At 37.1% G+C, this 12,269-nt stretch overlaps 1 protein-coding gene across 8 annotated transcripts in view; it reads right to left on the reverse strand.

The window, feature by feature from the left end:
* Cpeb3 (cytoplasmic polyadenylation element binding protein 3) overlaps positions 1-12,269 on the reverse strand; it is a 206,331-nt gene that overhangs the window by 44,915 nt on the left and 149,147 nt on the right. For all 8 annotated transcript variants that reach the window (XM_058581085.1, XM_058581082.1, XM_058581084.1 and 5 more), the window contains one exon: positions 3,151-3,332. In XM_058581085.1, coding sequence (XP_058437068.1) covers positions 3,151-3,332 — 182 coding nt within the window. The remainder of the gene's footprint in view (positions 1-3,150; positions 3,333-12,269) is intronic.

Here is a 12,269-nt window from a genome sequence, read left to right on the forward strand (position 1 = left end):
TTCCACTGTTTATACAGGAAAGGTGCAACCTGAGAGCACACAACTCAGATAGCCTACGACTTCTAGGTTCCAGACACTTAAATGAATTGTCTGGCCTGATGGTTAGGCATTGCTGCACAGAGGTAGTCTCACCTACTCTTCTCTGGGAAAGAGTAAAAGGGATAGGACTGCAAACAAAACCCTTAAAATGCCAGGGATAGTAAAAAAAAAAAATCAGATTCCACTGAATCTCCATTTATAATGTTGCAGAGATCAAAGAGGGCTCCTTTGAGTAGAAAGGTTATAAATGTTTACACTATTTAAAATAGCTTAAAGGCAACTCCAGGGTCACAGGTGAAGGAAGGAGAGAATAACAGGAATTTTCAATAGCAAATAAAATATTTCAGAATCTTCACTATGACTGTTGCTAAAAATCTGGAAGGGTTATTCAGAAATAAAGATATGCTTAATGACAAAAATTCTCTGTTGACCATCATGAGCAGACAATTATTTTTTCTGAGAAAGAAAAATGGCATTACTGAAGGAAGTACTAATGTGCTTGGTATATATGACAGAAACTCTCTGGAAAGTTCAAATTAAAGCTTTGGCAGAAAGATGAATAAAAATGAAACTATTAATGAACCTAAAGTGCACATATGAAGTTAAAAGAGGCTCAAAATGCCAAGGACAACAAAATGTTGTGTTGAGTGTATTCAATAAAAACACAACAGAACAGAATAATAGTTTGGTGGAAGAGAGTATAATGTTTATAAATGGATAATGAAAAATGGGTCCAACTCAAGATGGAAGCTGGCTTCCACATCTGATAATAAAGAAAATGTTCTCTATACTGGTCAAGACAAACAAAGCACAAGAAAGCAAAGCTCATGCCTCCAGGCCCTGAGGCAAGGAAGGGGAATATAGGGAACTCTGCCACTTTCATCAGGTCTCCCATTCAGATGACTCTCAGGGAAATGGAGGCCCCCCCCCCCCAGGTTCTCTTTTGTCATTCCCAGAATCTACCTCCTATACAGTCACTGACTTTAGCTTCAAAGGGGAACCAAGAAAGCTTCTTTCATATAACTCAAGGCTCTTCTGGTTAAGTTTTTTTGTTTGGGTTTTAGTGATAGGTGCAACAGTAATGTCAATATAAACAATCTGCCATATCAGACTGCCAAATATACAGGCATGAACAAGTCCACCAGCAACAGAAGTTAGGAAAACCTCCAAGCAGCACCACATGTTAATTTAAGAAAAGTTTATCGGGCATCTCAGACCAAATCAAGCAATGGGTAAGCACTAGGGATCAGGGAAAGAATAAGACAGATACTATGCCCATTCCTGTGGAGCTTACAGTCTAGCAGGGGGATTACTATTATAAAAGAGGAAGTTTGGGTTGCTCTGGATACTTGAAAACCAGGAATGGAGTTGAATCATTATTACCTATCTGACTCTCCATTAATTCAAAAAGCATTTGAAAATTCTGAAAATAATTGATTCATTTTAGTTAGAAAACAAACAAATCACTACAACTTACTCCTTTATTTTAATTTTTCTAAAAAATACCATTTTGAGACAGGGTCTGGCTAAGTTACTGAGGCTGGCTTTGAACTTGAGATCCTCCTGCCTCAGCCTCTGAAGTACACTGGAATTATAGGTGTGCACCCCTGGGCTTTACTTACTACCACTTACTTTTTTTCTTTTTAATTGTAGATGAACACAATACCTTTCTTTAAATTTATTTAAATGTGGTGCTGAGGATCAAACACAGTGCCTCACACGTGCTAGGCAAGCACTCTATCATTGAGCCACAACCCCAGCCCCACTACCCCTTACTCTTAAAGAGCCCATAGAATGTTATTCTAAGCATAGCCCTTTGTAATTCCATCAGATACATGTCTAAACAACATAATCTTGAGGGATGGGGTAGTGGCTCAGTGCTTGCCTGGCATGTGTGAGGCACTGGGTTTGATTCTCAGCACCACATATAAATAAATAAATAAATAAATAAAATAAAGGTCCACTGACATTCTCTCTCTCTCTCTCTCTCTCTCTCTCTCTCTCTCTATATATATATATATATATATATATATATATATATACATATATATATATATATATATATATATATATATATATATATATATATATATATGATTGGGACTATAGCTCAGTTGGTAGAGTGCTTGCCTTGCATGCACAAAGCCCTGGATTTGATCCCCAGCAAAACACACACACACACACACACACACACACAATATCATCATCTTGCTGAATAGGAAAAATCCACCACCAACTAAATTTTCACCTCCTAAGAAATTTGTCTGTTATACAAAATGAGCCATAGATGACTGTACAGAGTACAGGTGAAACTTCATACTAGGACATATGTACTACTTTGCTAATTCTAGTCCAGTGCATGCCTCAAGAAGATCCTTAGTCTGCTATTTACTCTTTACATCTAGTAAGATAGATCCCAAATTAGCTCCTACCACCTTCCATTCCCCCAAGTTTCCAAATAGGGATAGAGGTTGAATTTAAGGGATTTAAACCCCGTACCTGTCTGCCAAACCAAAGGCGCATCCCAACTCTATCACTTCCCCTCTTCAGATCACAGGAACATAATCAGACCAGGCAGGTAACATCAGTGAGCAAAATGGCAGATAACACATGTACATATATTTCATAAGCAATGAAACTATAGGGAGTTAAAGAAGAGACTGAAGGAGACAGCAGCTATTAGGTTTAAAAAATTGTAACTATGTGTGATGTAATTTAAAAAAAAATTAGAAGTTCAGAATTTTATGTATATTCCTTAACATACAAATGTTAATCCAAGCCTGTTTAAGATCATTATAAAGATCATACATATCATCAGTTCTTAGCCTTTGTTAACCCACTGTTAGCACATCTTTGAACAGCACCGGTCTTGTGTGCTAAATTCTGCAGACTAAGTGTAGCATCACCCTAGGGATAGGTGAAGTTGAAGGTCCATTAACACCTCAAACTGAAAGAGGGCTTTCTTTCTTAGGCAGCCTAGATGGACTCACAGAGCAATGCCATGCAAGGTAGAGCTGCTACTTATGACCACCAGGTGCTTTTCTTCCCAGAGACTCACAGAACAATCTTCATTTCTTTCCCATAGCAACTCCACCCTTAGTGGTTGCTTACCCGTTTGTCAATGTCATTGTGTTGAAGCTGCACAAAACGTGCACTGATGGCTGCGATGTAACTCTGCTGATTGGAGAACGCCACACGGCCAGCACCTTTGGGGTACTTCAGCTCTGGGTCTGTATCAATGCCAGCATAGCAGACACCACCGTACAAACGGTCCATGATCATTGCCAACTCAACTGCAAGAAAATAAACAGGGCTTGTATAAATATTTGGAAAGTACTCTCACCCAGGAAGGAACATGCAATGTAATTAAGAAAAGGAAAACCCATGCTAAGCATCATGAAAAATGTCCACATTAGTCTTACAACTCAAGTAGGGAAGCTACTCACAGGATATTTTAAAATAAAATGGAAAAAAAATTATACACATAGAGTTTACATAATCAGAACTTAAAGCTACAATATAGAAGGATTGATCTATCAGTAATCCTGTTCTAATTTCTAACAGCTTAGTATCTGGAATAGGCCCCAAGTAGGCAAAATATGTCATGATACCATAACAAGTTATAAAGAAAAAGTTCTATTTACTGATCTCTTAGACTGAAAGCACTTGTGAATATCACACTGCTATACTAAGACTAAGATACAGAAAGAATCAACTCCTCATTTTAACTAAAGACATTAAGTTTACAGATTTAAAGCAAGTCTCTATTTTTATTTAGGGTATATTTCATTTGAACTGATAACCTCTCACATAAAAGTCTAAATAATAATACTAATAATGACAATAGAAGCAATGAACATTTATTGAGCATTTAGCTTTAGGAAGCACTGAACTGCTACATGAGGAGTAAAAACATGCCAATCTTGTACCTTGCTATAGGTCCAAAGGTCTGATCTGCTCTCCTTGCCACATTTCTTGCCTTTGTATTGGTATATTTACAAAACACTTTTAGAGAAGAAATTTAGAAAATGGACCATTCCAAAGTTATCTCCACCATACAGGTATCATGGAGAGACATGTAACACTTACCTGCATCCTAAACTGCCTGAAGATAATTGTTTACTTGATTTATACTGGATAGCACCTCCTCCAGGTATGACCATTCTTTTCAGGCCATAGCATAAATCCAAAAGACTCAGCTCTACCCTTGGGAAGTGACCCAAACACCCATTTCCCTCCAATACCTGTATATGGTATTTGAAAAGGAGAAGATAGGGAAAATAGAGGATGACCTGGGCTACAGCCTTTGTGCAAAAGCCACAGGAGAGCTCCACAAAAATCAGTATCTGGGGAGAAGGAAAGTTCCATAAGCTGGTGGGATGGGGGGAGAGTTCTGCAGCAGATTAAAGGGCAGAACGGTGTAAGAACTTCCCTGCCTCAAGATTTCTACAAATAGAAGGAGAGCCAAGTATTACTGGTTCCTCTAATTCAAGACTGTTGAGATGGTAAGAAAAACTGTGTCATCATATCAGAAAAGCTATCTTTTTACTTCTTTGAAATTTCTTTCCATATCAAACTGCTTATATTGGTGACGACTTTCTAAGTGTCTATTTTTAATAGGAAGAATAACCTGTAACCAACAGGCAATTTTCAAGGAAGAAACTAAGCTAGCAATAACTAAGCCTAAGAGGGAGTGCTATTAAAGATAGAGCAGCAGAAAGTCATCCCAATTATCCTATTATAGTCAGAATTACTGAATCATATCAGTCAAGGGAGCACTGAATTAGAGCCAAGTGGACTCTATTGAAGTCTGGGAAGGATCCTGGAATCCCATTCATTTGGATGATGCAACAAGAATTGTACCCAAACCCTGAATACCAAAGTTCAATGGTTATTCACACTGCATCCCAACAATCTCTGATGACTTAAGCTTTTCCTCATATAGCTAATGTTAGTCCCATAACAGAGACCAAGAAATTCAAAGTAGGTTAAATTCTCAATTGCAGTCATTAGTGAATTTCCCTTATTGGTGGAATGGGCCCTGGAAATTAAATTCTAATATTCTGAAGACAGGGTTTCCCATGGAATAGAATAAGGGAGGGAACACTTCCCAAGCCTCATGAGTATCCGGGAAAAGAATGTTGTCAGGGGACTAAATGACATATGTCTTCCACAATATGAAGGACACAAGAAGGCATCTGATAAGAAGGCACATTTGTGGTAACCTTGAAACTCCAGTTAAGGAGGACAGTTTCTGTAACCACAAGTCCTTCTACACCTTAGTGGTTTCCAAAAGAATCTTAGGGATCCTCTGATGACAGAGAAGGCACCTTCCACAGGCATAAACGTTCCATTATTTGTGACTCTACCTGCTAGAAAATCTTCTTCATGTGCCAAACATTACATCATGACTGATGCTGCTGGCAGTTAAGTACTTTTGAAAGGGAGCAGAAATGTTCATGCAGTTATGCTTTTACGAAAACTGATTATAAAAAAATTATTTCCATTTATGAGTTTATATATATACAGTCATTCTCTTGGCCAGCAAAAAGTCTGCAGACATATGAGCCAATAATGTCTCACTTAAGGGAAGGATAATTTGTTGAAAAACTAGAAGAACCCAAATTGACTAAAGGAAGAGTTTTATGGACGAGATCATGAAAATTTCCCTTTCTCTACCTTAATCTGTATTTTAACTATAGAAAGTCTAATATTCTCATCACTCTTGAAGAAAAAGTAAATAACAGTCAAACAACTGCTGTTTATATTTGGTCTTATATTTGACTAGTAAGTCTTTACTCAGCACTTACTGCAGACTGATTTCGTTCTAGGTTCGAACATAAGAGGGATATAATTTAAGTACTAAACAGTGTTTCTAGTTTTGAGAAAGCAATTTTCCAATAAGTGACACCTTTTTCCAATACTTCTTTTTTTTTGGAGGGGGGGGCGAGTACCAGGGATTGAACTCAGTGGCACTCGACCACTGAGCCACATCTATAGCCCTATTTTGTATATTATTTAGAGACAGGGTCTCACTGAGTTGTTTAGTGCCTCACTTTTGCTGAGGCTGGCTTTGAACTTGCGATCCTCCTGCCTCAGCCTCCTGAGCTACTGGGATTATAAGCATGTTTTTTTTTCAATATTTCTAATGCTATAAAAACAGCATTTTAAAAAGAGCTACTTTAATCCATCCACTAATGTATGCAACTGATGAAAACACAGAGCAAACCTTCCTCAAGTCCTACAAATGTCCAACCTGAGACTTTTCTTCTTTTTAATAGAAGGTATAAAGTTACCAACAAATGTCAGAATGTACAGCTACTTTCAGAAGCTAGATTTTAAAGGCTTCTTTAGAGTAACAATCATTAGTTAATATAGGAAAGTCGTCTCCCTCTGATGGGAAGACAAGAGACATGAGAAGACTAGTTGGGAGGTGGAGAGAAAAACAGAAGGAAAGCAAAACGGTCTATCAAGAGTCACGTAAAATCTTCACGGGTTCAGCTCAACCCTGCTCATGAAATCTGAGTCCTTGATAAAGGAAGTAACAACTTCTTTTTTTCCTCAAGTACTGGGAATTGAACCAGGGTCTTGGATAAGCTAGGAAAGTACTCTACCACCAAGCTACATCCCCAGCCCAAAGATGTGTGTTAATGGGACTTTAGTAAAGTCACTAAGTCTGTGACAGTGAATTCTCACTATAAATAAATCCTCACTTTCTGTAGATGGAAGAGAAAGAGTAGCACCCAGGAGCATGTTATTAACATTTACCCCAAGAATATGAGGGTACCAAATCATACTGGGCATGCAGATGAAGAGGTCTGGAGTACACACAGAGGTGACAAAAAGCAGGGTCCATGAAGAAGTCAGGACTCTCCAAACCACTTTTCAATTTTTCCTTCCCATCTAGACAGTGTTCTCAGGGTCTGATCACCACAGGGATGGGAAATTGGCAGGTGTGGCAATCATGTCCAAGGACACACTATACTTTGGACCAAAAGCTCCATACTCATAAGTCAACTCAAGTCATCTCATGACCAACTTCCACGGTAGCAGCAACACAACTATGGGTTTAATCCACACAGTAGCTCTTGTGATGAGCTTCCTTGTGCCATAAACTAAAGAAGGAAACAAGAATACTACAGCTGTGTAGAGCAAACCACATCCCCACAAGTTCTTCTGGGTTGTGACTGCTCTGAAGTTGAATCTGAACGCAATTATAATTTCTCGGACTTGCTCCTGATCCTTCAGAAATATGGAAAAGGACCTCACTCACCAGAGAAGAAAACATAATTCCTCCAGTCTGTTCTACCCCAGGGTCATTTCTTATCATTTAATTACAGTTTAAGCCCAGTCTGAGACACTGAGAGCCAAATGGAGTGGCAGAGAACCCAAGGTTTCCCAGGGAAATATCAACACATTCTAAACTGAATCTAGAAGCCCCATTTCTTCATTTTGGAAATAAGGACAGCACACATGGCAAAGAGGCACAGGGTACCTCAGGATGACAAAGATGTATGAAGTTCTGAAACAAAGGAAGATTGAACTTGACCAGTGGAACTTTCTAAATTTCCCACAGTTCCTGGATTGGTTCACAAGAACAGTTCACATGCATCAAAAAAAGGAAACGTGCTCAGATGCTTCTATTCTGCATCAGATGTTAGGAAGTTAATAGTTTTAAACAGATGGTAGGAACAACCAAGTCAAACAAAGAATGCTTAACTAGACTAAATCTAACTGATACCAAGGTGACTGTTACTGAGACAATATCCCAGATCTCAGCTTGCTAAAGCAGCTTCCTTCTGTACAAAGAACCCGTAATTTGAAGTGTGGAAAGCTAAAGAATGACTCTTATCTTTTTCACTTATTGTGACATTAGACCAATTATTCCATGTGAACTCTTTCTCATCTCTAAAACGCAAAGTCCACGGCTTACAATCTCATGGAATTATCATGAAGATTAAAAATAAAGGAGAGCTTGAGGCACACTGCCTAGTAGACTGATGCTCCAATGTTTAGTTTTGTCCAGAGGCTGTTTTCCCCTCAACTCATAAATCTTTGCTTAACATCAAGCTGGCCTGGTTTCTGTGCCATAAAAAGCAATCCATACCCCAGCTTTACTTTGGCTTTATGCTAATATTTCTCAATCCGTCACTAATATGGCAAAGTTTGACAGCAGCCCTGGGTAAGGGAAGAGCAAAACCACATACTAATATTAAAAGTCCTTAGCCCTACAGACAAATGCAGCTAATTGAACCAGTGAGTTAAATCTGGAGTTTATTTGGGACATTTCATACCAAACTTTGGACTAGGTAAAAAAAAAAAATTCTGCTGTTGAGAAATTTGATACAGGATGATTTTGGCTTGCTACTACTTCACAGAACAACAACAACAAAAAGCATGGTTACTTTCCTAAATCACAAATTGGGATGCTTCCCAATTCATATGAATTAGGTAATGTTTATACAGAATGTGTGGAATCAATAATCTTAGAAAAATTCATGCTACATATTCTCCCCATATATGACATGTATCACTGAATATTTACCTCAGAAGGTTTTACCTCCCAGGGCTAGGAATAGGGATTGTCTAGCATGCATGAGACCCAGCTCCTCAAAACAAAAAACATCCCACAGAAAAGCTATCCTCATAATAGAGTAAGGGAGGGGAGCTTAGAGAAGGAAATTTCAGAATCCATCAAAGAATATTAGTAGGGCAAAAAAAGAAAGAAAACAATTATCAGAATAATAGTCAGGAAAGATAGGAGATCCAAGGATGATCAAGCAAATGGTAGGTTCCAAGGGTTCAGATAAGCCATCTTTCAAGATTGATTTGTTCTGAAGGGCCTAGTCCAAAAAAATGTTGGAAGGAAGCCGTGAAGTGAAAGAACAGCTCACATGCCTCTGATTAGAAAGAACAAGGGCTTTTCAAGCCTGGTCAAGGTCAGGAGTGGGTTGATCACAAAGCCTGGTCACTAAAGCAGTCCTCAAATCAGATGCTTAAGCCAAGAAGCTGGAATCAGAGAAACACGTTAATAAACTGGGGGAGTATGTGGGGACTAGATATTTGATTCTCTCCTTATCCTGATGGTCTCCTCATGACCCCCAGCTGAGGTGTGCCTTTAGAGAGGTCTTAATGCCATGTGGTTATGCAACAGGGCTATTTCTCATGGACATTCAGGAAGACACACTGCTCATATTACTTGAATGGAGAGTGGCAATGTGCACTACTTCCAGGTGGCAGCAGGTAGAGCACCATTTCCCTGTACCAACTCTCCAAAGAATGTAAAAATTTTAACCACAAGGTGGCATGGTGGGTCTACGTACAGCCTTTCCCAGCAGGGAGATGAGATGAGGTAGGGCATACATACAGAGAAATAAAGATCTAAGGAACACTATACTTCATCTTTGCCTTGCTACAGTCACTGACAGATGAGATGATAAGAACATATATTATATGACCTAGAGAAATTCATCAAAGGTGATAAGAAAACTCATCTAAATCTAGATTTTTCCTTTGATATTTTCCCATTTTCTGGTTAATTTTTCTAGACTTGTGCTTTTTTCCCAAAACCTTAATTTTAAAAAGGAGGGCTGGTGAAAGGACCAGAAGATATAACCTAAACTCGGTCAGGACAATACTGCTTGAAACAGGTTGCCTTGTTCCTGTATTTCTGTTTATAGTTTCTGTTTGGAGGGATAAAGGCTGTATTTAGAATAACTATTAGTGATGAAGGTTCCTGGACTTACAGTGGGGAAATTTCAAAGATTAAAAACAAAAACAAACTAACAAAAATCCTCCCGTAATCCAAAGGAATAACTCTGGAGTAATAACATTTGAGTCACTCTGACTTGGTAAAGGACAATTTTGGGGCCAGGATAAAGTGAAAATCCATGTTAACATCTAAAAAATCTCATCTGTTTCGTTGATTTAGTGCCTAAAATAGTTTTAAGACTTTAGAATTTTATTACTACAATACCTCTTGGAAGTAATAAAAAGTGTACTGAAGTACTTCAAACAAGATCTAAGAATCATTATGTCAAAGAATATAAATCAGCCTCCCATTAATCCTAAATTAGCATTCTATTGATGCATTTATTGTTTATTCTGTTCTGAAATCTTTGACTCTGTAAGTATGATGACCTGTTTAACATGATGATGGGATGTTCATTCAGTTTGGTATGACATGCAACTTGCTTGTTTGTCAGTGGATGTTTAATAAATGTTTATTGTTCAAGTCAACTGCATTGTACCTGATTTAAGATTTTATAGCAAAGTCAAATTGAATTCCTTTAAAAATAGCCTTCTATTCCAAGAGTCCACAAAACTCAGTGTGCTGCAAAGAAACATAACTCTATGCACATGAATAAAAGCTACAGATAATAACTCTTTTGTTTAGATCACATGGCTTCTAATCTGGAAATTCTGGGAGACAGTAAAATATAGGACACTAATATAGATGATCTAGCCACTTGGAAACTTGCTGCATTTATGGAATTTTTTGGCAAGGGGGGAACATTTCCACTAGATTAAGTGATTTTTAGATTATACCCAAATAACTACGAAAGCAAAATAATTTTATGGCAAAAAAAAAAAAAATTCTAGTTTAAAAAAAAAGAGAACCTCAAGACTTACAGACTTTAAGGTATACTTTTCTCTAGGCAAAACCCACAAATCCCCTGTCTGACTATGTAACTAAATATATTTCTTGTCTAGTCCTAGAACTTGTAGCATCTTGCAGACACTAAATGTTAAAGAATATAATTTTGTGTCTTGGTGACAGAGAGATAGTACAGCAAATGTGAAAAATGCATCTTCATAGGATTTATGGAGGAAAAATGATATAGAGCAAATGTGAAAATGCATCTTCATAGAATTTATGGAGGAAAAATGATATATCTACCCTTCCAAATCATTCAAACCGACCGAATAAAGGATGAGTAATATAAAAGGGAATTTAGTTTATAAACTGGAGTTTCTATGACTTAAACATAGATGTAGGAGTTAAATTCCATTTTGTTAACTTGTAATTGTAGGTCTTTTTCTTTCAGAATATTTTTTCCAGATTCCCATCTAAGAAAGGAGGAGAGGGACTAGAATATTAAATTTATACCTGTAGTTAGTTGCAAAAAGGAATACCAAGAATATTAGCAATGAAAGTCCATTTGTAGAATACATATGCATTTAAAAGAATACCAAAAAAATATTTTATTCCTCTCCATTTCTAAATATAACATCCATTAGAAAAAGTCAGGAATATTCCACAACACGACCATTCATAATTTTTTTTTTAAAGTGCACATTTAAGTTAGAAACTAAGGACTGCAGTTCCCAAGTGAGCCTGTTCTTCCTAGACGTTATTCTTTATAGCAGATACAGAGGGGCCATCTTTGCTGCTTTGCTTTCTTTGTTTTGGCACAGTTTTCCATTAGAATGAAGTAAGACTCAACAATTATTTGACTTTCTGAAATAGTATAAAATCATAAACTCTATAGTCATAATTATAACTTTAAATTCCTTCAAAATGGAATTATGAATATATCTTTACATAGGTCTAAAGTTATCTTTTAGGTGTGAACTGGAATTGGAATTTGAATAATTATGTTGGAAATGTTCAGAAACTTTCAAAATTAGTCATCAAAGTCAGAGAACCAAATACTATAGGTTATCTTTTACATTTCTGTTTCCATGACTTAATTTTAATGATTTGCTTTTTGTTTTATATTTTAGGTAGAACTAAGTCTACTTACTTACAAATAACACAGAAATAATGTGTTTCTGCAACTGTAGGGGCAATGGAACCTTGTATTTTTGGCTTTTTTTTTTTAAATTCATTTATTCTATGTGCTCTAAAAACTTAGTCTTAGAAATAAATTTATTATATCCCATTGGCAATAATATTGATTATCAGGAGGCTGATGTACAGCTACTTAGATTTGTCATTGGATTTAATAAATATTAAAGTCTTCAGTTCACATCACTTCAAGCTCTTAGGCAATTATGATTCTGCTCAATCTCAGCAGCACAGTTTATCACATCATTAGAAACAATTTTTAAAAAATAGGGAGGCTTTTATAAAGTTATAACAAAAATGCCAAAGTCCATAATTCATTTCTTGTAGTCCACGAGCAAAAATAGGAATCTATCTCACTTGGGAAGAATTCAGTTTGATTCTCAGGAATATTATTTCCAGCAGTGGTCTGGCTCATCACTGAGTAGGCACACAGACACAC

The sequence above is a fragment of the Marmota monax genome, unplaced genomic scaffold, assembly GCF_021218885.2.
Source record: "Marmota monax isolate L192 unplaced genomic scaffold, Marmota_monax_Labrador192_F-V1.1 WCK01_AAM20220418_F8-fsc00004, whole genome shotgun sequence".
Taxonomy (NCBI): Eukaryota; Metazoa; Chordata; class Mammalia; order Rodentia; family Sciuridae; genus Marmota; species Marmota monax.